This window comes from Clinocottus analis, unplaced genomic scaffold, assembly GCF_023055335.1.
Source record: "Clinocottus analis isolate CAN_PGR_092001 unplaced genomic scaffold, fCliAna1.0.p SCAF_10, whole genome shotgun sequence".
NCBI classification, from domain to species: Eukaryota; Metazoa; Chordata; class Actinopteri; order Perciformes; family Cottidae; genus Clinocottus; species Clinocottus analis.
Genome location: NW_027175821.1, coordinates 19,130,829 through 19,155,161, shown reverse-complemented (window position 1 = coordinate 19,155,161; position 24,333 = coordinate 19,130,829). Strand labels below are relative to the sequence as shown.

The window sequence follows — 24,333 nt, the reverse complement described above, 5'->3', positions numbered from 1 at the left end:
GTGAAACAACCGAATCACTTTCATGAGGCGTAGTATTTGATCCACTACGTCTCTTTGCAGAGGATGAGAGCATTCACCACAAACTTTCAATCCCGAGAAATGCTGATTTTAATCTCGTCAGGGAGGATACCAACGTCCTTGTTCTCCCTCATTTTAGGCCTTAAATATCATACGCATTTTTACTCTCCAAGTGAGGAGACGTTTACAGTTAAAATTGATAAAAGCAATTACTTTCTGAAGCCCTTGAAGCGCAGGTCATGCATGAGGGCCAATAATAATAAACACTTGTGAAAAAGGTCCTGCATGGAGTAACATCCCACCTTGAGAAGTCGCCGCTGGCCTCTGAGCGGCACAGCGACTGACAGTTTCCTCAGTCGACCGCTTCATTTGCGTCGGCACACGAAAAATAAAAGAAACGGTTCAAAACAATGCATTAAATATGAAGAAATTATGTTTATTCGAATAATAGTTAGGGCTGGGGAGTTAATTGAATGAACGCTGCTGCCTTTGTTTTAAGAACAACATAGTTTTATCATCCCCACAAACCCCAATATGCACCCAGCTGCTCTTTCAATTTGTTCCTAAAGCTTTGGGGATGCTGCTTTCGCACACAAGGCCCCAAAAGTACGACACGCTGCCTTTATATATCACACTTTTAATCTCATTAGTTTCTCGCAAAGAAATTAATCTGATTAGGTTTTTTTTGCTGCTGAATTGTAAAGCAGACTGTGCGGCATGCAGAACATAAAAGCTAAAAATATCAATTGAGAGCATTCATTCATTCATACATGATCTGTTTGAACATGTTTTTATTAATGGAAAAAAGAGGAAGTTTCCAACTTTGACAGCATGATTTACATGTCCTGGTCTGTAGGTGTTGAGGTAAAAATGACGCAGAAGGTTTTTTGGGGCCTTTGAATTTCCGAGGAAACAGAAGAAGGGATAAGAGTTCAGCGCTACAGTTATCTCTCCATCTATCCCCGAATATCAAAATAAGACGTCACGCAAGACTTATTAGCACTGTTACAAACTGTTTGTTTGTATATATTGCAACAGCTAGAAAACTTTAGAAAAGTCAGAATAAAGTAACCTCAGTGATAGTTATGAATCAGGAACATAGACAACACAGCAACGTTAACTATCACAGTGTGCTGCTCCATCATAGCAGTTCAATGTTCTTCACATTGTGGTTCTGAACATCAAACAAACCTACAACACAGCATCTCACCCAACATAAAAACAGGAAATCTGCCTACGGCGTCAAACTGGAGTTGAACCCCAGGTTTTATTTGTTTCAGTTTGATGTTGCATCCGCTACAAATCTTAACGGCTGAATTTGAGTTTGGGCATCGTGAGGATCTTTGTTTACCGAAAAAGACAAGAATCAAAACGCATGTTGTGAATTTGACCCTTTTTTGGGGGGGGGGGGCTGTGTGTTTGACCAGTCACTGAGGTAGACACCAGCATGTCAGTGCCAAGGAGTGGGCACGCATGTCCAAGTCAGACGTGGAACCAGCAGGGATGCCCCCACGTAGCGGCTAGTTCCATGGATAGAAATTCCCCCGCCCTTTCACTTGCGTCAAAATCCAGTCACATTCATTCGTGTCGGTGACTCCTGAGGAAACGTCACACCTGAAACCCAAACACAGAGCGGCAGAGAGCAACTGAGGGCGATGGCCGATGCCCAGCAAGACAGCAACCAAGTGGTTGGCTGCTCTGTTAACTGGGATTGTTGAGGGGAATCCCCTCAAAGTCGTAGGCGTTAGAGAAACCCTGAATTCTTTTCTGCTGGCCGGGTGACATCACCATGCAGTCATGCGCCGGTCTATTTTTACCTGCTGCTCCATTGCTGACCCGATTCTTACTGGGATGCAAAACTAAATAATTATAATCCCTCGAACAAACTTGTATGCATTACGTGTTTTCAGAGAAAGTCTTCAAAGCCATTGTCATTTAGAGTTCCTTTACTTGCAATCCCCCGATCCCTTTAATGCGCGGTGGAACGTAGACGACCGGCTTTTGGAGAGAATCAATGCCCCACTTCAACCCAGAAGTCAAAAAGACACATGTGGCAGATAAAGTGTGCGGTTTTGCATGCTGCTCCTCACGCTGAACAAAAAGAAATTGCAACACAATTCTCTGAAAAAAGGAAACCAAAACTCTTACATCTGTCAGTATGCTCACGTTGTCACCGACAGAAACGTCGGCAATGAAGCAACGGCTAAAAACTACAAATAGAATTTACACAAAAGGAAAATGCACAAACAAAAACCTTTTGTGTGGTGGGACCTCACTATTAAAAAAAAAAGCGTGTCAGCAGTCGCCACCAGAGAGGGCGCTCTGTCCTCACCTCATTTTTTTTTTTGACTTTGGGGTTTCACCAAGCAGTTGATGAGGGAAAACTGTGACATGATTAATAAGGGGGGAAAAAAAGAGGAAAAAATGACAACCTACAAGAACATACCTTTTACCTGCCTACTCAATTTCATGTCTGTGCTGTCCTATAAATTAGCACGCGGCACCAGAGGACACCACAAGCCACTGGTGATCAGACCTCTCGTACATCTCCACAGGATACTGCCAGCAAGCCATCGACATGAAGCTGTGTTTCAGAATTGCCCTCTGGGTGTTTTTTCTCATCGGCTATCTTCAAGCGAGACCCGTCTGCACAGAACAGGGCGACATGGGCTTCTGCCTTCTACAGCGAGATGTCAAATGTGTAAGTTATATGATCAGAACTTTCTACATATATCTTTTGCTGTTGTGGAAAACTGACCAGGATCAGGTGGTCCAATTGAGGAAATGCTTCTGGTGAATTGTTCAATGTGGTGAACAGTTTTTTTTTCTTCTAATTGGTTGCAGGACAACGTGACGTTCACTTACCCAGAAAACGTGGATGAGGTAAGAGATCACAGCAGATCGGGTTGAGGTGCTCATGCAGCGTGTTGATGCTTGGCTTGTGCAGATCACAGTGTTTACGTTGCCATCACTTTTGGTTTTCTTTTGAGAGATTGGCCTCATGTGTTCGCAATCAACCACAAAGAGGTTCTCTCAAAATTACACCAAAAAAATGTGTAGAATCAGTTTGCAGACAGAAAGATTTCCTACTTATTGGAACGAGCTCTGGTAAATGACAAGAGGCTGCTGTATACGACAGTGAATCTGACCTGTAAAGCAACATCTGAGATCAGCTTTTACCGTTGATGGGGAACGACACTTGAATCCAGTTGAACGTTTTATCTACTGGACCGAGTGTGACCACAACAACCTCTGCTTGTGTCAGGTCAACTGCAGCAATGAAGTCCTGCAGCGCTTCAAGGGTGAACTGAAACACGCCGCATCGAAATGTCAAGACGTGGACCAGAGGATCGACGACACTCTGGATGCTCTGGACGAGCACTTTCCATCCGTAAGTAGGCCTTTGAATTATTCGCATTGAAGCTCCGCATTCAAGATGCAGGATCCAAAACTAAACCCCGCCTCCTCTCCTCAGACGCAGAAGGACTCGACAGAGTGCAAGTTGGCAACCAAGGAATCCCAGTTTAAGGACTTTGTGGACGACCTTGAAAGTTTGGTTCAACTTCTCTTCTTCAACGACGCAAATTGACCCAGATGATGTTTCCTCTACTTCTACTACTATCATTATTTAATGTTATACACTGCACTAAAATTAGACTAACCGTTAGGTGAACGGTTTATTAAGAAACACTGCAAAAAAAGTTCTCAGGTTATTTATATATTTATTTATCTATGGACACGATATGTGAAAATGTGAAAATAAAATGTGAGCAATTCTAACTGCCAGTCTTGACTTTTGTCTTTGGGTAAAAAAGAAGAAAAATAATAATGGTGATCGGTATCTTCATAGTGAGCGAAGAGGAAAGTATTGGAGCTATGAGTTGGTAAACACCTTTTATGTTTGGCACTTTCTCTGTCTGTCTGTTTCTTTGGTTGTGAGTAAACCATTTCAAAAGAGAAGCTCCACTATCATCTCTGGAACGCAACTAAGACAAGTTCAAACTGCACGCGTCACTGATTTTGAGCCTTTAAGCTGCCCGATACATTCACAAACAACCAACACTTGTGGATATGTACAAGGTCACAAATCAGCAAATGAGGTGCACATGAAAGATGCCACAAGGCTGCGTCCTTTCACACTTCATGTGAACGACTGTGAGGAGTCCGTCACTCCGGAGACCAATGAAACGCAGGTGACACCGCTATGGTCGGCTCTTTAACTCGCGATTAGACATTTTACCGATCTGACGATAAATCCCATTCCATCTGATAATGTGGAGTACAAAACTGATAGCTGACCTTTGAAGGTCATCTGCCGACTGGGACTTGGGTAAAGGTGGGTCATCTTCTTAACTCGTTGATTTTGTAATGCTGTGACCAACGCTACTCTTGATACTTTAAATGTTACAGTTGCACACACGCACAGGTTTGAATATGCACTTTGACCATCAGGACGGAGGTAGAACGTGCATAAGACCAGCATTTAACTGCTCACACATTTAATAAACGATACGCTCACAGTACTAGATTATGCAACCTCAGATTGAGATTTGATGTTCTTTTGCAAAATGCATATCTCGTTGACATGTTCAACGAGTTTTGAACAGGTCTCATTGTGAAAATTCCCCTATCGGCACTAAAAGATGTTCACACCTCCACGTTGCGGAAACTGTTGTGAATATTATCCACCGACTGTGGGTAAATAATAATTATCCACTGATAACATGATGAATTGCCTTCAGGGCCGTTTCAATGCTGTAAAGATATATGCCAGATATAGCCCCAATCATGAGCAGATGTGGAACAGTATTTTAGCCATCTGGTTACAGATATTTTCCTGGATAATATTATATCTTTATATTTTGTGATTTGTACACTTTATTTCTTTGTTTAAAACAAAACATTGTCTTTTCTTGTACTCTGACTGTTTTCGCTTTTCCTCTTCCTGTGAACACTAGTCTGAAAAATGACATTAAGGTGTCAATAGATTGTTCCGAAAGCGTTTCCAAGTGTTGGCGTTTTAAAAAGGCGTTCACACGGTATGCAAACGAATATCTGAAGATGACATTAATATGCAAATAAGTGTATGACATCATCTGGCAACTTTTGGAGCGAGTGCCAGGTACGTTAAATGGGAAATAATTGGCAATACTGCACAGGACGCATTGCCTTTTGTTTTCCAGGGCTTTGTGCTGAAAAATCACGCCTTTATTTTCTCCAAAACTGCATCGTGAAAGTGAGCCATTACATTGTGCAATCAGCGTGTATTTTAATATTGATATATTAAAGCAAACATTTATCTATAGCCACTTTTCTTGCAAAGTAGATTAATACAACCAATTGGAGCGGATGAGATCACGCACAAAAACATCTGGAGCCAAAGTCGTGCTGCACACAGCAGCCCAGCGTTCAGTCATCAACTCAAAATGACTGTTCTTCAGTCAGCCAACATTGTCTTTGTAAAGCACATAAAAGATAGTTAGGATGCTATAGCTGGACACACTATAATAAAGTGTCAGATTTTAAATCTGACACTTTGTACTTTTAAATTATAGTTTATATTACCCATGCACACAAAGAAAAAAGAAAGAAAAACCCTGCACACCACAAACTCGGGACAGCTAACCTACTTTCATAAGGGCTTGAAGGTGAATGCTGTGCTACAAGCCACTTGAGGGATTTTACCATTCTGTAGCAGCACGGTGACAGAAAAAAAAATTCCAAGAGTCATCTAAAAAGGAAAAAACAACGCTGTATGCATTAGGCGAAATACAACCAATTCAGCCCACCCTTTCCACCCCGACCGATATATAAACTGCACAGTGGGGTGGGGGGGGAGATAAGCAAACACCACAGCACCTCCACCAGACGACCTGCTCATCACACTGACAAGCCTCCAAGCTGAAAATGGAGTACTTCATCAGGATTGCCTTTTGGATATTTCTCTCTGGTTGCCTTCTCACAAAATCATTCCCCATTAATGACTTCGGTGCCTCCTTTTTGCAGAAGCATGTCGAATGTGTGAGTCATTTTAAGCCGAATGTACTTCTCTGCTTGGTTTGGCAAGTGCTTGACGCAATGTTTTCTTCTGTCCACACAGCCGCCAGATTCAACTTTCTATGCGCCAAGAAATGTGGAGGTAAGGCTAACTTTATCGTTTTGGAATGTTTACTTCCGAGAAACTTCTCAATTACTCATGAAATGCAATTTATATGTACACTGTGATAAAATATGAAGATACAGATGGATTGATCAGTTTGTGAATGCTAAGTCAAGAACAACAAAAAAGAAAGTAATTTTCGGTATTACCCCAGGATCAAAGAAGCTGAAGTGTCAGGCTCGAGATGAACTTGTATAAACCACATGTAAAGGTTTCTCTAGTACAGGAAGTGAGCTCGGCAGGTGTTGCTACCTCACAGCTGTGACAGCTGCGAGTGGCCGACTTCTCCTCGTGCAGCCACAAGTCTGCCTCAGTCACAGCGGTAAAAGGAAGCTAAAACACTTCTCCCTCTTCCTCTCTCAGAAACAATGCATTACTACGGCGCTGGACTGCGTGATGAGAGAACTTAACGGGACAGCCAAAGCCGAATGCGAAAACCTCCAAAAATACGTAGACGACGCCGTCGAAACCTTGGAGCTTCTGATCAAAATACGGTCGGATAAAGGCCACGTAAGTATTTCTACGCCAAAGCAAAGTGCTGGATGATTGTGAATGTACTCTCCGGTGGACTTGAACTAACTCTGCGTCCTCTCCCCAGGCGCTGACGGCCTCCACGGAGTGCGCCTGTGAGAGGTGGCCCGAGATGTCGTTCAGCAAGTTCGTGGCAGAGGCGGTATCTTTACTGCAGCTTGAAAAATATGACTCGAATTCTTAAATCCTTCCCAAAAAAATTGGCATCTGAACTTTAAGTCGTGTGGGATGACGTGACCGGCCGTTGTTCTGAAGCAGGCGGAGCTTCCAGAGCATATCCGAGATGTTTGAAGGATTTTAATGCAATGGAGCAACGTCCACACAGGAGTGATCTCGGACATATCGGCGTGTTGTGATTGTTTGATTTAGAACGCTGCCGTATAATATTTACTTTTGTAACCAAGTCATTTCAATGTGGCGATAAAGCAATTATTTATTTCGAATGTATTTTTTTTACTACATAATAATAATCTTATATTTATACAAATACTTTTTATATTCTCTGTACTTTCTACAAGAATCTAGGGTGAAATGTAGTTAAAAGTTCTCAATCAATTTCCAACACTGAGGATGTATTTGACGTAAGTTCCTGTAAAGCTCTGATTTTCTATTTATTTATTGTATACAAAGTATGTTGTTGCTCTAAACCTGATATAACTTATAAAAATGTTGTCTTAAAGTTTCTGTATTGCCATTAAGAAAATGCATAAATTATGTACATCATATTATTGCTCTTATGAATTGCTCAGTGGAGACCGTCGCGTAAAGATATCAACTACTCAAGTTGTGTGGATGCCATATTGTACAACACGAAAGGCTCTGTGGCACAAACCAAAAACTTCTATTGCTCCTTTTAACCTTCAGAGCGGACGATATCCACTCTGTCCTCACCTTTCACAATAAAGCTCTCTGCATACATCGACTGCATAACGGCCTACAAACATGAGCATACGAGTAGTTCACTGAAAGGAGACAGACGCTTCTCAAGGATCCTGGTAGTTCTCTGCTTCCAAAAATGAATTTCAACTTTTTATTTTTAAAAGTATTATATTGAATTCATAATTAGTTCAACCTGCTCCAAGTGTGTAAGGAGCCTTCAGAGACAGATTTTCCCTGATGCAAAAATAAAGTGGGCGAGGATGTATGGTGTCTGGAGGCTGAGTTTCCTCAACGTTGCAGCCTGACTGAGTGAAGCAGGCAGGCTGTCCACAACACGCTGGAGAACGGAAAGCCACAGTGACTCAGTCACTGGCCAGTCATTTGAAGAACAAATTCAGATTCTGTACAGTCCCACATTGCTTAGCCATTTTCCCAATGTTGGCAGGTTAACGGTCATAACAGAGTAGCATGATAACTAAAATATAATTTAAAACAGCTAACGATAGTCGTCAGGATTGCAAGCAACAGCCCACATCTCCACTCTTTGATCTCATCTGAAAGAGCAATGCTTTTAGGTCGTCATAATCGTTAACATGACTACATTATTGACAATTAATCAGACACTTCCACCTGCACCATCTGTACTTTCTGGGCCACCGTTTATGTTTTTTTCTTTAATGTCTTTTTCATATTTATCCTTGCTTATTGTAAACAATCACGAAGCGCAGAAACCGGATCAAATTCCATGCATGTGAAAATGTACATGGCCATTCAAGCTGATTCTGATTACCCATATATGTTCATAGCTTACAAGTATTGCTGGAATACCTTTGATGGGGAGGAAAAGGTTTACGAGACAACATCTGAGGACAGTATAGACAAAGTATAGTCATGCTTTGTGCTATAATATTCAAGAACTCATATCACCAGATTATTATTGTTAGTGAGTAGGCTCAAAAAAATAAATAAATCAATGAATTAATTTGTGGGTTTTCCCATCTGCCACCTTCAGGGTTAAGTTAATTCATCCAAAACTCTACAGGTGAAGTCAGGTGAACCTCATCGACCTCAGCACAAGAAATCCGATAGATACGAGGTATTATTATTAGTATTAGTAGTACATTCATTAAGTGTGTATGTTGAGCTCTACTGCAAAAAAAGCTGAAAAAGAATAATTATAGAAAAGTATATTTATCATAAGGAAAAGGTGGCACCAGGATCGGTGACGGTCACCTACTCAAACAACACTCAGCACTAATTTATGCCATGGATAGTTTATGCTGTTTCTTTTAAGTGGGATCTTTCCATATTTAAAACCACCGTTATCAAAGAAGAAACCATTTTGTGGCTCGTCATGTGACCTTTCCTGAGTCTTGGGTGCCTTGATGTCATTTGGTTTATCTCATTTAAATATTTACTAGGAGTTCATTGAAACATTAAAAGCCATGCAGAGGCCCCAATTGAGCCACGATTTACAAGACTGCAGCACATGTCACACATCTTCAGCAACACTTCCTCAGCTGCAAGAGCCCGGCTCTCAAATGTTTTCACTTTGTAACCACATCAAGAGAGTTGCTCATCCTGTTTATCTCGAAACCTACTAGTATCACCTCAGTGGCCGATGGGCGCTCACACACACTTCACACTGCATTTTATTTATTTCTTATAATCTCAAGAAGATCTGAGTGACAGACAACACAAGGCTCTGCCTCATCTAAAACCTACTACATGAATAATTACTAATAGTAACAGCATTAACCTTCAACATTACATTTTTAGTGACAACATAAAATAGTCTCCGAGCCACAATAGATTATGCAGAATTTAATTGCACGTAGAACATTCAGATTATGTCAAAGATCACAATACTAAAAGTATGTGGGTTCGTTCAATTCCACAGACAGGTCAACATACACATGCATTCAGTAAGTAAGTCAAAATGTTATAAGTGATGCAATTAAAAAATATTAAAAAAGTACGAAAAGCTGTACATACAACTGAAATCCTTGGACACAAGTTCCCAGAACGCACTGGTAATTCCATCCGTTGGCCAAACCAGTGGGAAGTAAACACACCGGCCCATTCACAAGAGTGCTCAACGCTTACAAGAGTAAAAGATCCACTGAGATGCATACACAGGAAACCAAAGCATTTCCTGCATGCGTATATGTATTACCAAAGTCAGGCAAATCAACTATTTGCATCAACATGGGGAGAGGGGGTGACCAGTTTGAATCCAGTGACAAGCTGCAATCTCTTTGCATAACATGTTCTTACAGTGGGAATCTGTGGATAGACGGGGCCACTTCACAAGAGAATGCCCCCCAAAAGATGAGAAATCAGCACATGGAAAAGCATAAATGTATTAATTTTTAAACAGATCACTCATATCACTGAGATTGTGACAATGTTCTGATTACAGTAAACCAAATTATAGCCCGCGTTCAGATGTTAAGGAAGTACTTTATACTACTTCACTTCCAAAAGAATCTGAACTACCCCTTTAAACAAAACCACGAGGGCCTTAGTGGCATCAACACGTTGAACATCACTGCTCACTTTCAGAATCTGGAAATGTGTCACCAAATTGTTACCGATTCACTGAGGTCTTTTTTTAAGAGATTTGGTAAAATTGAAAATATGTCCCATACTTGGATGTAAAATACTGAACATCTTCCTTTAAAGTTTTAGTTTCCGAGTAGAGTTTCTAGTGACAGACGCATCTGTTGCAATATTCTTTCATTAGTAATACAATTATGATGAACTGATAGTTTTCTTAATATATATGTTGTCTAAAGCCTGATTTATACTCGGGTTTTACGCAGACATGCAAGCACGCAAGGACCCCTTGCGTCATCCCATCAGCCATTTTGCGTGCGTCGCCCAAAATTTCTGACTATCCGTCAAAGCTACGCGGTGGTGGTAAATTCCTGGAGGGATGTGGCGGTGAACGTCGGTGTGCAGGTCGCCTCTAAACGGTCGTTGTGCCACCTGCTGTTCTGGCAAATGGAAAAGGAATGAAAAAATGGAAACCATAAACCAAAACGAGTCCGTCAACCCAACTGTGTAGCCAGCCGCAGTTGTAGTTGCAAGAGCATATTTCGCCCTTAAGTGTTCTTTTTTTTTTTTTCTCCATTTGCAGTTTATTATAATTATTATGATCTGTAATCACTTATTGTTGGGCTGGAGAGAAACGTACAAGAATCGACATTAAAGATGACTTGACTTATATCAAATCATAAAAATACACCAAATCTGTCAAAATGAATAAAGACAACTTAACTACACAAAAGTATCATACAATGGGCACGAGACTAAGACGTATAAAATGCAACAAAGTGACGAGTCAAGCGAAAAATATGCAGAGTGTTTTTACAATGAAGCTTGTCATTTTGATTGTTTAGGTTTTTTTAAAAAAATGAATGTTCTATAGTTTTTGGTGGATTTTCGGATGGTACGCCACATGTGGTCGACTCTGTCATCAGACAAAAGACGACATGCAGAGCATTGATGTGGCAACAGACAGCTATTGTGTATGTGAAGGTGTGCTGGAGCAACGTCTACCTCAGCAGAGGAGGGAGCTGCTTTGTGCGCCGTTAGGAGGGGTGTCTTTGGGGGAATTTCTGCAAAATAAACATGTACTGAACATCGTCATTTGAGCTTGGACTTATTTTATTAGTGTATATTTAGAGCATTATGGATAACTAAGGCTAAAAAAATATCACACTGAAACACAAACAGTGATAATTATTGTCAGAACTTACTTGTCATACTTCAGAGACGTCATGACCATAGAAGTGACATTCAAAAGTGTTCCTATTTTGTAAATGGCTGTTTCCCCTCAGACAATAGCATTTTAAACAGTATAACAATGTAAATATAAATAGTGCATGCTCTTGTCACGAGGTACAAAGCATATACATAAAATACCTGCAGAAAGCAGAACTATTACCCACAAAGGCTCGTAAGCAAGAACACAAGTTGTTTTCCTCTACTGGCTATTTTTATAGCAATGTATTTATACTCTCAGTGTAAAAATAAAAAAAAAAAAAAAATAAAAAAATCAGACCCAACCCTGAAGGTCAAAAGCCACCAACATGACTTCAAACACAACAAAAAGCACCTAAAATGGTCCAGGTAAACCCTTTAAATCACAACAGAAACAAGAGTCCAGCATGGTAAGACCCACAGCAACAAGTTCAATCTTGTTTAAAAAAAAGAAAAAGATGAACTTCCAGAATGTTGATTTATTACTTTTGTCCCCAACAAATGGGGAATTATTCACATGCTGAAGTCCTCGCGAACAGAACGCTTGACCAGCCAGGGGCCATAGCCCTGCTGGAACAGGTACGCCCGCAGCACGTTCTTGGCCTCTTGGTACGGCTTCGCCATCCGCTTCAGTGAATAAATGGCAACAGAAGCAATACGAGTTACAATGACACTCACAGAGAACTTTGTCCTCAAGCAAATGTGCACAACGATCTTCACCAAATCCATTTTAAATGCGGAACGAAAAAGTAAAAAATTAGATGCGACGCCTGGAGCCGTGTGTACGAGGTAAAGTGGGTTGGGTTAAGTTGGAAATACAAGCGTTACTGTGGTAAGCGTTACACGGTGGTGTGGGAGGTTACCTTGGCTTCCCTGTAGGAGGTCGTGGCCAGCAGGTCCTCCCTCTTGGCCTCTTTGGCCACCAGCATGAAGCGGTACAGCATCGCTGCTTTGCACAGGCGGCTGGCGAGAGCCGGGCTGCTCTTAAAGGGAGATCTACAACGACAGAATCCGTGTTAAAGAAACGCAGAAAAATACAGCAGAACCTGTTAAGCTTGTAAGCTACCAATTTCATTTCCAGGCTGCAGCGGTATAACCTTGATATGAATACAATCCATTCATCATTTGTTATTTCTCATTACTAATGCTGTCAACAGTAAACTCGGTTGTTTATTTTTAAAACTTCATATTTTTCTCAATCCAAGTTTGAAAATGGAAAACCATCAGCAGAAATAAACTAAATTGACTATACTAATAAACTATTATGCCAGCCAATACAAAGGAATAGCTAAATGGTGAATACTGTCGACGCAGCGCTCCTTACTCCTCTGTGGTCTTGCCCTCCAGGCCGTCCACCACCTCCACGGAGCAGTCGCCTTCGCTCCAGTTGATGCCGTAGGTCAACCGGCATTCGTCGGCGCTGTTGGCGGCCACGGCGGGAACCAAGCTGATGTGCGGTCTCATCATGCAGTAGAACATGGGCAGCTGGGGGGTGATGCCCTCCACACGCTGGCTCACAGAGATCTTCATGCCGCGGACGTCGGTGCAGCCAATGTCACCTGTGAGATCAAAATAATAATAAGAAAAATATCTTTCAGCAAATTTAATTCAACTCAATTCATTTTCTATAGCCACAAATCACAAATACAAAATTTGCCTCGGAGGGCTTTGAAATCTGTACAGATAACATCCCTGTCCCAGGACCTCACATCGGATCAGAAAAACTCCCCAAATAAAGATAGTAAAACCCTTTCACAGGGAAAAAGGGAATAAACCTTCATAGAGCAACAGAGGAGGATCCTCTTCCTGGATGGGCAGAAGCAACAGATGTCATGTGACCAGAATGAGCAACGTAACAGAGTTACAGCACATGACATGAATATGACAGAAAAGATTCATATAATGAGTGGTAGCCATGGACCACGATCCAAATAGGCACAGTCCATGTCAGCAGAAAGAAGTAGAGAGGAAGGGCATCAGCAGGGCCATGGCGACCGATACGGGACCTGCTCCATACACAGCCAGGAAATACCAACTATGATGAATTTGATCATGTGATTCTCATTCTACAACTTGGGAGTTGTGGAACATTGACTCCTATGACCTTCTTCACACTAGCAGGTGCCTCTCGAGTGACCACTTAGTGGGGAAGTGAGCGGCGATCACAGAGTAAATAAAAAAGGTGAATGTAAGGTGTTGGCAAAGACAAAATGTGACAGGCGGGAGCGATGCACTTACAGCAACATGTTTGCAGAGATTTAAAAGAAGTAGAAGAAATAAAAAAAATACAGCAGACTGGGTCTATTACTCAAAGTCTTCCAGCTAAACCAAAATGCTGCACGGCTACAAATTGAACCTCGTTTTTGCTCTGTGGGCATTTACAAATGTTCAAACGTTGTGGACCAAGCCAGCTTAGGATAGTCAAGAACAAACTGGAGATGAACGTTTGTATTTTATTTTATTTTTTTAAAAAGGAGAGCCCGGGCTTTGATGCTCTTTGATGCCGTTTTTCCCTTGACACGAAGTCTGAGACGATTGAGTAACGCAATCACTAAAAAAAAATTCTATGTTTTTATTTGTATTAATAAAAGTTAATAAAGTTAATACAATTAAATCAAACAGTTAATGTTTGATTTAATATTTTTGACTGGCAGCCCTACGACAGCAGTGTGTACAACACAGACGATATGCGGTCAAATGAGTCTCAGACCTACATGGCGAGTGGTTTTGGTGATCGAACCCCCGAGCGTTCACACTTGCACAAGATTCGTTTAAGTGTGATCTCATGTTAAAACAAAAGTGTGAACATGCTCTTCGTGGCGTTACATATGACCAATCGTGTGTTTTACATGTGGAACGTCAGCTTCTAAACAGAATGCAGAACTCGCTCGTTCCTCATTGCATCAAACTACGAAAGGAAACGGCACTGATACCACTTTTGTGCCGGGGATTGTGGAAATGAAAACGGGTTCTCTGTAGGCAAGGGGGTGATGCTGCTGCAGTCAGTCAGGAAATGAGATGTGAGGTTTCAATTGTTCAAAGAATGGCAGGTACCGGTATCTGTCAAGCAGTAAGTGTTTTAGCAGTCTGTTTCCAATTTTGTGCTTTTATTGTGCGTGTCTGAAACTGACCCAATGGTGTCATCGAGCAGCACTCATGACCACAGTCACAATTTAATTCAACCAACCGCGTGGGCGTTTACACATTTACAATACAACTAACTTTGGAATTTCCCTCCCTTATAGATTATGTGGGTCACAGAGCCATTATGATTACAAAAAGAGGAGAAGAGTCACATGGAAAATAATATCCATCACTGTTGGCTTTTTGTGACGTGGAAACTTTAAATAGGATATTTTTACACTTGCAATTTGTTGTCTTGTTGCATCGGCAGTGCATGAGCAAACATCCGTGACCTTGAACACACAGATTTCATGCAGTCTTACCTCAGGGGCTATTTTTAGATCGACTGTTTGCGTGACAAAACTCACACTGTTTCAGCTACTTTCAAAACACTTCTGTGACAACGTTAGCATATTTGCTACTTTCACAGACAGCTTTCCCAGCCTGTCTTTGGGAAAATATTTCTAATGTAGGCCAGGTCCTTCTGCTAAGCCAAAGCTAAGGGATAAGACAGTGAAATAAAACATAGTACAACAACAAATGAATTACCTCAAAGATGCAGAATCCTTCATTTTTAAGTATGATCTACTTTCTACATTCCAAATAAACTAAAAGCCTCACATGGTATGCTACCAAGCTGATGACAATTTCCTGCCATGTTCAGTGTTTCCTCTAGGTTTACAGCTTCAGGGGGGGAGGGGCGTGACGACGACAACGACACAAACACTTACATTTTCTCAAACTTTTTCTGTAAATAACATCATTTCGTGACTCCATCTGTGCTTTTGTAGATAACAGACTAAAAAACGTTGCAATCACGTTCAAGTGAACCAGGTTGCTCCATCAGACCAATATTTCTTTAAATTGCAATGACTTAGAACAATGAAAATAATGTTCTATATGTGCAAAAAATAATGAATATTTAGTTACTACTAAATAGCTCATTGTGGGAAATGATAAGCTAATATGTTTTTGATAAAACAGAACGAGTGCAGATACATGAGCCATCAGCTTGTATCAGTATTAGTGGCTGCAGTGAGCTGCTTTCCTCTACAAATATTTTTAAAACGCTCCTGCTCCGGTGATCCTTGCAGAAGAGCTACTGATGCCATCTTCAACCTGGGAGCGTTTAAAACGCAGATATATATTTTTGACGCTTTTTGCCCGCTGCTGTGCGTGTGCTCAGTCCTCACCTGTATGTGCGTAAGCATCTGTGCGCATGGGGGAGGAACTCCACGTAGATACATACATGACAAGCTGTGTGTAGATCCGGTCAATAAAATACGGCCGTTTAGTTTGTTTAATAACAGAACAAGGTGGAGACCTGTTCTATAGGAAAGAGAACCGTACAAGACATTTTGTGATCTGCCGCTATAGAGAAAATTACAGAGGGGCGGGGGTTTTCCGCTCCGCCCCCTAATATAGCGTTAGGGGAAACACTGATATTATTTATCTGATAGACTTCCCCCACCGTCTTTAAATAGAGATCACATAACCACATAACTGAATTCCTAGGTTGCATGTGCACTTCGTGGTGATGCATCAAAGGCAATTGGTCAGGATTTGGAAATTGTTGCACGGAAATCGTGCCTTTTTAGGAAAAACCCTGATAATACTAATCAAGTCGTCCTATCATCCTTCTTCACTCGTTAACTCACCTACGAGGATGCTTTCGACGTAGATGGGCTCAATGAAGTGGCTGAGCAAGGCCCCCTGGTACCCGAGCACCTGCCACTGAGTGAGCTTGTCTGTGGCAGACATGCTGACGACCTTGGAGGCGGAGTTATCAAAGGCTGACGAGAAAACTGAGAACACCTTGAACAGGAAAATCAATTTGGAGTTATGCAGCGATGGTGCAGGTAAACAGTTGCAAAGCCATTCATATTAAAACTAAATGATGCAATATACAATTTGACTAGGAAAGCAACATCTCCGAGACGAGAAGAGAGTAACAGCGTCACACCTTTCCCTCCACCGACAGGTGCAGGCTGATCTCGTTGTTGACTTGCCATGCGGAAATGGAGAGCGGGTTCAGGCGCCTAAAAATAGAGCACAGAGCTGAGGGGAAGCATTTGAAATCATTGCACTAAAGGAAACATTATTGCTGCAACGTCACCTAAAATTGACATTTTGTTGCCGTAAAGGCTTTGTCCACACTTGAAGCCTTAGTGCCTGATCCAGATTCATTGCTCGGATCCAGTTGTTTGGCGGTTCACATTAGGTTTTCATTTAAAATATGATGTGCAGTGGAGACAAAAAAAAAAGTGTGAGCAGACGATAACGAGGAGAAAGAGAGCCACATTTTCGATCACAGCTTTTTGAGAATTAGTGGCTGCTGGGAACTGTGGGTGCAGAGACAAGCCGTTGAAGTTCTGATATGACTAAACAGACTGAGCTCGCACTGCAAAACAAATCTGACTTGTTTCGGAAAACATCTAATTTTGTGTGATTGAGAAGCGCAATTTTTTATTTGGGCCACTTCTGCCTCGAGTGAACAAACACAGCCACAGAAGGTTGAGTGACAAACAACTCCCACTTCTTGGTTGTCATGACCTTTAAATTTTAGTTGCGACCTTGAAACAGGCACTCGATCTGCAATGCCTCCTGAGAAAAACCGCAGTGGGAACCTTCTTAAAAAACAAAAAACAAACAAAAGAACACTCACAGCTTGGAAGGGATCTGAGCGGCACCCTTCGGCAGCTGGTTCACGTAGAGGTGCAGGGTGATGCCCGTCTTCAGGCTGAGGAGGCCGCTGCTGCTGCTCCGCTCGAAGACGGACTTCTCCGTCAGATTGTCCGTTTCGCTGAAGAACATCAGCAGTTGCCGGTACAGAAACCTGAGAATACAGCAGGAGAGTTGCTCATCATGACGGGACAACTGAAATATGTGCAGTGACAGCATCTACAGGTGAAGACACACACGGATTAAAAAAAAAAAAAAAGAAGAGGTCATCGCCACTTCTCCTACAAACAATTTATAATTTAGCTAAGAAAATTGAAAGTGTGAACCTTCAAAGTCGCAAAATTCATACATTCTAAAAAGGCAAACATTAATAAAATCTATATTGTAACTTCATCTTAAAGCGAACGCACTAACCCAAGTTAAAGGTGATGGAGAATAGTCGATTATTTTAATCCAAGGAGCCTGAATCAAGAACCAATAAATATCAGTCAAATCGTCAGAGACAGGAAAATGTGGTAATACAAAAAAAGGATAATTAATTCTTTGAAAAGTTATTTAATGAATATTTAATGAAATATACGTGTAAGTTTATAAACTGAATTGTATTTATTTCATATTAAATTAGACACTGATGGCACAGCGCTGTGTATTACAACTTTTATTTCAACCAAAGACGCTTTGTGCTGGTTAGGGGGTACTTGGGTGAAAGATTATCACACGCGGGGTACATCACTGAAAAAAGGTTAGGAACCACTGCCTAAATATTGGTAAAAACATTTTTAGAAAGGAAGTTACATGAATCAGTAAGTGCATTGGTTTTGTTAAATTATTTAAGGCAAATGGCAACATACTGTGATCTGCAATGGCTCAGAGACACTGAGCTACACTCGCTTACCCCACCAGCAAAAGATACGCATGTACCATCTGTGTGACCACGTGGGCTGCAACTTGCCTCATGAGGGATCTCCTTGCATTCACCACTCCATGAGAGTCGTGCACGATTCGTCCACTCGACGAGGAACTCTCTTTGGTGTTGAAGGTCCCCGTTCCCAGAGCGACAACCTCCCAGCCACCGGCTGGAGGGGAGGGGGAAGAGAGAGAGAGACACACACAGAGAAGAGAGCGAGGTTTGTTTACAGGTAAACGCATTGGGATGACATTTACTTTATATCTGTCGTTAGCTTGATTACACGTGATGCAGTCAACAAAGTACCATGAGCAGTTGCACAAACTGTAATGAATTGTACTTTGGTAAAGCTTAAGTCCATCTTCTGCAGGGACAGAGTCAGAGAGGTGCTGATTTAACTCCAATGTATTGCAAGTTGTGTGTTTGAGGCTCATTTGTTAGATTAATTAGGCTTAAAAACATCTAACAATATCAGCAAAGATATTTGCATTGTAGTTGTGCTGAATAGCCGACATCTAGCCAAAATAACATTTCCTTTCATGTTATTTGCCTTTGTAACTATGTGAAATCTAAATTTTTCTGCACAAAACTTTGCCAGTAAACTATTTACAGGCTAATTCGAGTGAACAGAAAGTCAATATTCTTCTTTTTTTTCTTGTCTGCACAAAATAAATAAATAAAATGGCAGCATCGACAACACAATGATTCAACCACACAAAAGCATCCTCACTAAGCGACCGTCGGACCATGACGTCATCCGGCTGGTGCCAGAGCTCACTCACAGGTCTGAATGATGAAGGCTGCCGTGGAGCCCGCACACGGAGAGAACTCCGGGTGGTTGTTCATCAGTTTCCTGAGCTGATCCCTGACGGCGTGTGGGATCTGGAGGTTAACGGGACTTGTCCTTTCTGAAAAGCAAGAAAAAGTTAAAGAAATAAAATCAACGGGGCTGTACTGATCTCAGTGTAAACACCACTATGAGAGGGATATATATATATGGAGATGTACAAATCACAGTATTCCCCGCACTTCCCTTTTGGCTTCATTCAAGAAGAAGCAATGAGGCTCAACAAGTCGGTCACCTGACCTCAGTCCAAACAGATTACAACTCTGACTTGTTTTGTTCAATGTGGATGTCAAACTCTTCAAATTACGTGAACGTCCGCACTTGAAGTTCATCATTTCGTTTTAGAGAGACAGCGTAATGAGCGAACAGAACACAAAGAGAGACAGTCCCAATATTTGCCATCTTGAGAATGAGAGCCATGAAGATCTCCAGAATTACCGTGAATAGCTCTCGGGGGATGGAGATCAGAGATGGAGCGCTCCTCTTTTACTGGCAGTGGTGGAGGGACATCTGGGTGGAGAAACAGTCGTGGAAAAAAATACGATGAGTCACCAAAACTAAAATGTACTATTATAGTTATTTATTGTTCCAAGTCATTGCTAAGCATTTTCAATATCCTTCCTGCAACTGCTTAAACCGAGTCTGTGTCATGTATATTATGACTTATTCTTTTAGGTCCAGTCTCTATGGTCTTTATATTATTTTTTAACAGTGTGTTGTTGCACAATAGCCTGCATGCTCAGCCAATCCATCATGTATGAATAAAAAGGTGACATATATTACCATTACTTTCAGAAATCCTCTTATTTACTTCTCTTCTTTAATGATTGCACGGTCAACACGCTCAACATTGTCTTAAATGTTGCAAGCAACCTCCATGTCACATTTCGTGAAATGGTTTGCTAGAAATGATAATTGGATGAGTAGAAGGCAACACCCTGAGACTTAAATCCCCCAAAATCACAAAGAAAGAAGTCAATACCTGCACACACTGATCACCTGTGCATTGATTCATGAAAATCAAAAATCAAAGTGCTTTAAAGTGGTCCATAATTACATGATAGTCCACAGCTGTGATGGAGGTGTGTGCATAAGCAGTGTGGGAGAGAAAAATTAGGACGGACTCAGCTGCTGATGTTACCTTTACTTGTTTAATGAAATACTGAAATAATAAAAAAACGTTTGGTGAACGTTTAAATGTCAACCTGTCGATGTTCAGTGATCCAACATGAGGAATACCTGAGTGCACGGTTCCACGGACACACTTCCAGCACAGCTGTGGACTGTGCTGAAAGTTTCCTGTGACAAATGTTGACACTTCCTAATTAAATTAACGCACAGGTGATAAAATGTGAGCAAGAATTTACGTTTTTTTCTCGCGGCGGCGGCGACACAGACCCTTAATGCAGTGCTTCTCAAACTTTTTCTGTAAATAACATCATTTTGTGACTCCCTCTGTGCTTTTATAGTGACAGAATAAAGGAAATTACAATAACTTTCAAGTAAACCAGGTTGCTCCGTCAGACCAATTGCTTTTTAAATTGTAATCACTTAGAACAATGAAAATAACAAAAAATGACTAATATTTAGTTACCACTAAATAGCTCATTGTGGAAAACAATGAGCTAATATTTTTTTGACAAAACAGAATGAGTGCAGATATGCGAGCATCAGGTTGTATTAGTGGCTGCAGTGAGCTGTATTTGTAGAGGAAAGCAGCAGCTTTCCTCTACAAATATAAACTGGGTTGTAGATTTGATACGATCGCTCTTAGTTTATGCTCCATGTTCATCTGAGATCTGTTTTCTGTTTCGAGAGACGGAACAGCAGAAAAAAACCTGACGGAGACTTCTGGAGATTGACTTTTGGCAAAACGCCAAGAATCGGCGAGTCGCGCATGCGCAAGTTTAACCTGTTAACAGCATAACTAAACATTTACCCGACAGTACAGGCATTTCTTCATATATTTATTAATGACTTAGTTTTATGTCCGTGTAGTTTTATGTCCGTGTACTTTGTAACGTGTGAAGCCAGCAGCTCATTGTTGGTACAAGACACGAGCACTTTGGTTCGTTTTACTTTCAGTTCAGAGAACATCGTTCAGAGAGCTGCTCCCGTGCTCCTCGCAGGAGAGTTACTGATGCAATCTTCAACCTGGGAGCGTTTAAAACGCAGATATAACTTAGTTGTCTACTTTTCACGCGACATATTTTTCAACGCTGTCCGCTGCTGCGCGTGTGCTCAGTGCACACCTGTATGCGTGCAAGTGTCTGTGCGCATCGGGGCGGAACTCGCGCAACCATGTAGAGACATACATGACAAGCTGTGTGTAGATCCGATCAATAAAATATGGCCGTTTAGTTTAATAACAGAAAAAGGTGTAAATCTGTTCTGCAGGAAAGAAAACGTAAATTACATTTTGTGATCTGGCGCTATAGAGAAAATTACAGGGGGGCGGGGTGTTTTTTCAGGGGGGCGCCCCGCCCCTTTATTATAATGGTAGGGGAAACACTGACTTTGATGAGTATTAGATCCTTACCCGATGCTTCAGGGAGAAAAGACTTCAGGCCCTCCAATGTGGGCAGAAGGTCCGGCAAAGCGAGCTGCGCCGCTTTGAGCCGAGCCGCCTTCTTCGTTATCCCCATGCCGGTCTTGTACTCGACCCCATCAACCACCACACAGAAGGCAAAATAAAACCCTGAAATGTTGCCTGAGGGAACAAGAGATTGAAGGCAATTCCTGAGCTCTGGCTGTGACTTTTCACCATCAGCCACTGGCAAGCGGTCAGATTCTGGGACTAGTGCGAGGAGCTGAGCTCGGACAGGTTTCATCCTAACCAAACTGGCAGTGAAATTAGACACAATCAGTGCGTTTACATGCTGGTATTAATTCGAATCTTGCTTTAGTCGGACTATGCTCTCTTTCGGGGCAACTGCTGTTATCCGAATATACATGGCAGTGAATAAATCGAATCATTGGCCGAATGCATGTCATATCTGATACGATAGGTGGCGCTGTTTTCATTACATGTAGTGGTGATACAGCATCTCCGCTTGACCTCTTTACTCTTCATAAAGGAGAAAACCCCGCTAGCTTCGGTGGTTGTCAGGGAGCTAGCGCAGAGCAAACGGGGAACTAGCAGCAGCGCTAGCTGGCTACATCAAGGAGCTAGCAGAGACACCCACCGAAGGTACTATCGGCTCGTAACCCGACTTTTACGTTTGTTTGTTTCTGCCGGCCGTGACAACTTATCGTCTCTTTTGACTTCCGGGTCACGACCTGGGAGGGAGGGAAGGAGGGAAGAGGCGGCGGGATCTTGAGCATGCGCACAAACGCATTGTCCAGTTCCGATCCGATTCAGCGTTTACATGCAGCGTTATTCGAATTATCAATCGAATCGAGTTATCCAGGGGTGTTAATCGGATCGTAGTCGGACCGCAGTTATTCGAATAAAGGTGTTTACATGAACGGGATAATTCGATTTTAGTCGGACTAAGCCAGTAATTCGAATCCATGTAACCGCACTGACTGAGTGAAATCAGCATTTGTAGGATTTTTTTGGATGAAAAACAGACTTTCATATTGGGATGGAAACTTGTCGAGTAAAAATAAAGTATTTTTCTGGCCTAAGTATTTGACTGTGTATTGGACACAATCTGCGAAACCTTACTTAGTTTTAGCTTCCCAAATTGGGAGGATCTGCTGCTTTTCCATGTCTTTCATGATCGTAAACTGAACACTTTTGATATCACAATGTCATTCAGACAGCACCAAGACTTTGAAGACGCCTCCCTGGGATTCAAGAATTTGTGATGCTTTCCAGTATTTTTTATTTTTTTTTAGATACTTAAAAACATAACCGGCAAATTCATTAGTAAAAATAATAGCTTGCTGCCGTTGTAAAACAAATTACTGTAATAACGAGTTACTCTACGAAAGAAAATTGTCAAAAATTACAAGGCAAAGCCCATAGTATTTAACAAAGGCAAGTGATAAATCCTGGCTTGACGAGCACAATCAATCCACAGGCGGTTGTGGACCAGTAACAACCACAGCGGTCTCTGAAGTGGGTTCACAAGCTTTACTGTACCTGTGGTCACCGTCTCCTTTATTTCCAGGTGGAACTGCAATATCTGGGCAAGCTGATGGACCACGGACACGGCATCAATCTCGCCTTGAGTGTATTTGTCAATCAGAACTTGAGGTGACGCTGGTTGCTTATAATAAGCCTTGTCTTCGATGGTGGGAAGAGGAAAGTAGGCAGTTAAAAAATGTACACCTTTACATATTTTAAACAACCTTTTCGGCCTCATAGGGGTGAATTCCTTATCACTGGCAATGGCTGCTGGTGAGCAGCATTCAAACAAACTCACGGGATTTAAAAGTCTTTTTCCCTTGTTGGCCGAAATCGTCCTTGACGGAACTATTCAAGGTCGGTGGATGTTTGTAAGAGTCGGTCAGTCCTGATGTCGGAGCTTCATTCTTCATTTGAGCGAAAGACACTCCACGACATGAGCCACGGGCTGGAAACATCCTGAAAGCTTTCACGATTATACTGGAAAGTAGAGAAGATAAAACTATATTCTATGTGACCAACCAGAAACTACACCTAAAAACACAAACACACACACATATCTTAGCTCGGGTTCATAGGTTCAAGGTCATCCATGCACTGACCTCTGACCAGCTGTGACCACTTAACCACTCCCATGAGGTAATTTCATATTAAAACACATAGCAGAATACCATAACGATACATGCAGTATATCGGGAGTTATTTTTAGCCTAATCTTCTAGCTAGCACAGTTAGCCCAATAACATTGGTAATTCACTGTGACAAGTTCAAACTTTCTATAACCTACTAAAAAAAAACAATAGAGTAAAAACTCACAGCTCCAGTAAGCGGGTAGTTTCCGGTTAAAGATTTGCCGTTAAATTGCTCTATCCCTCGAGTTTGAAAGCCGTCATACACTATGCTAATTTTTTTGGGGATAAACATCCAAACCCACAGCGCTCGAGATGGCTGCTAGCGTCATGTGTGTAGCGTTGTGTGTGTGACGCGCGCTTCAAATTCAACAACAAACAAACTTTCGTGATTTTTGTGTGTCTCACCGTTCACGTTGATCTCCAGAAAACGCACGTGTGACAGTCAACGGCTGTCGCTTGATTGACGCCGTGGCGTGCAGAGATCGTTTCCGCAAGAGAAGGACGGCCAACACTGTTTGGAAAATTGACGACGCTTTTTCCGAAAAAATAGATCTGGTCGCACGTCGTTTAAAAGCTGTAAAGCCAATGGTACGAGGCTGGGCTTGTCAATAACTTTGTAATTATTGGATAGATTGGCATGATTTATTTTATGGTTCTCAGGGGATGAAGTGTGTTTGTTGATCCCCTGACCTTTTTGGGGATCCCCTGACC

General features: G+C 41.7%; 1 protein-coding gene across 2 annotated transcripts; it reads right to left on the bottom strand.

The window, feature by feature from the left end:
• Positions 1-11,817: 11,817 nt before the first annotated feature.
• On the bottom strand, positions 11,818-24,088 carry adad1 (adenosine deaminase domain containing 1 (testis-specific)). Of its 2 annotated transcripts, none has more exons than XM_068587759.1 (13): positions 24,028-24,088; positions 23,289-23,470; positions 23,006-23,149; positions 21,455-21,625; positions 19,354-19,425; positions 18,851-18,976; positions 18,114-18,237; positions 17,145-17,315; positions 16,443-16,518; positions 16,138-16,294; positions 12,681-12,915; positions 12,220-12,352; positions 11,818-11,983 (listed from the first exon to the last, which is right to left on the bottom strand). In XM_068587759.1, exons 2-13 carry the CDS (start codon positions 23,446-23,448, stop codon positions 11,870-11,872), a joined length of 1,683 nt encoding a protein of 560 aa, XP_068443860.1. In that variant the 5' UTR covers positions 23,449-23,470; positions 24,028-24,088; the 3' UTR covers positions 11,818-11,869. The 2 variants fall into 2 exon arrangements, with proteins under 2 accessions (XP_068443860.1, XP_068443851.1); XM_068587750.1 differs by lacking the exon at positions 24,028-24,088 and adding an exon at positions 23,807-23,987.
• Positions 24,089-24,333: the final 245 nt, after the last annotated feature.

Coding starts and splice junctions, on each gene's coding strand:
- adad1 (XM_068587759.1), bottom strand. CDS start 23,448: ATGTTTCCAGCCCGTGGCTCATGTCGTGGAGTGTCTTTCGCTCAAATG. Junction 23,150..23,288: donor GAAAAAGACTTTTAAATCCC/GTGAGTTTGTTT, acceptor CCACCATCGAAG/ACAAGGCTTATTATAAGCAA. Junction 17,316..18,113: donor GCAAGGAGATCCCTCATGAG/GCAAGTTGCAGC, acceptor CTGTATTCTCAG/GTTTCTGTACCGGCAACTGC.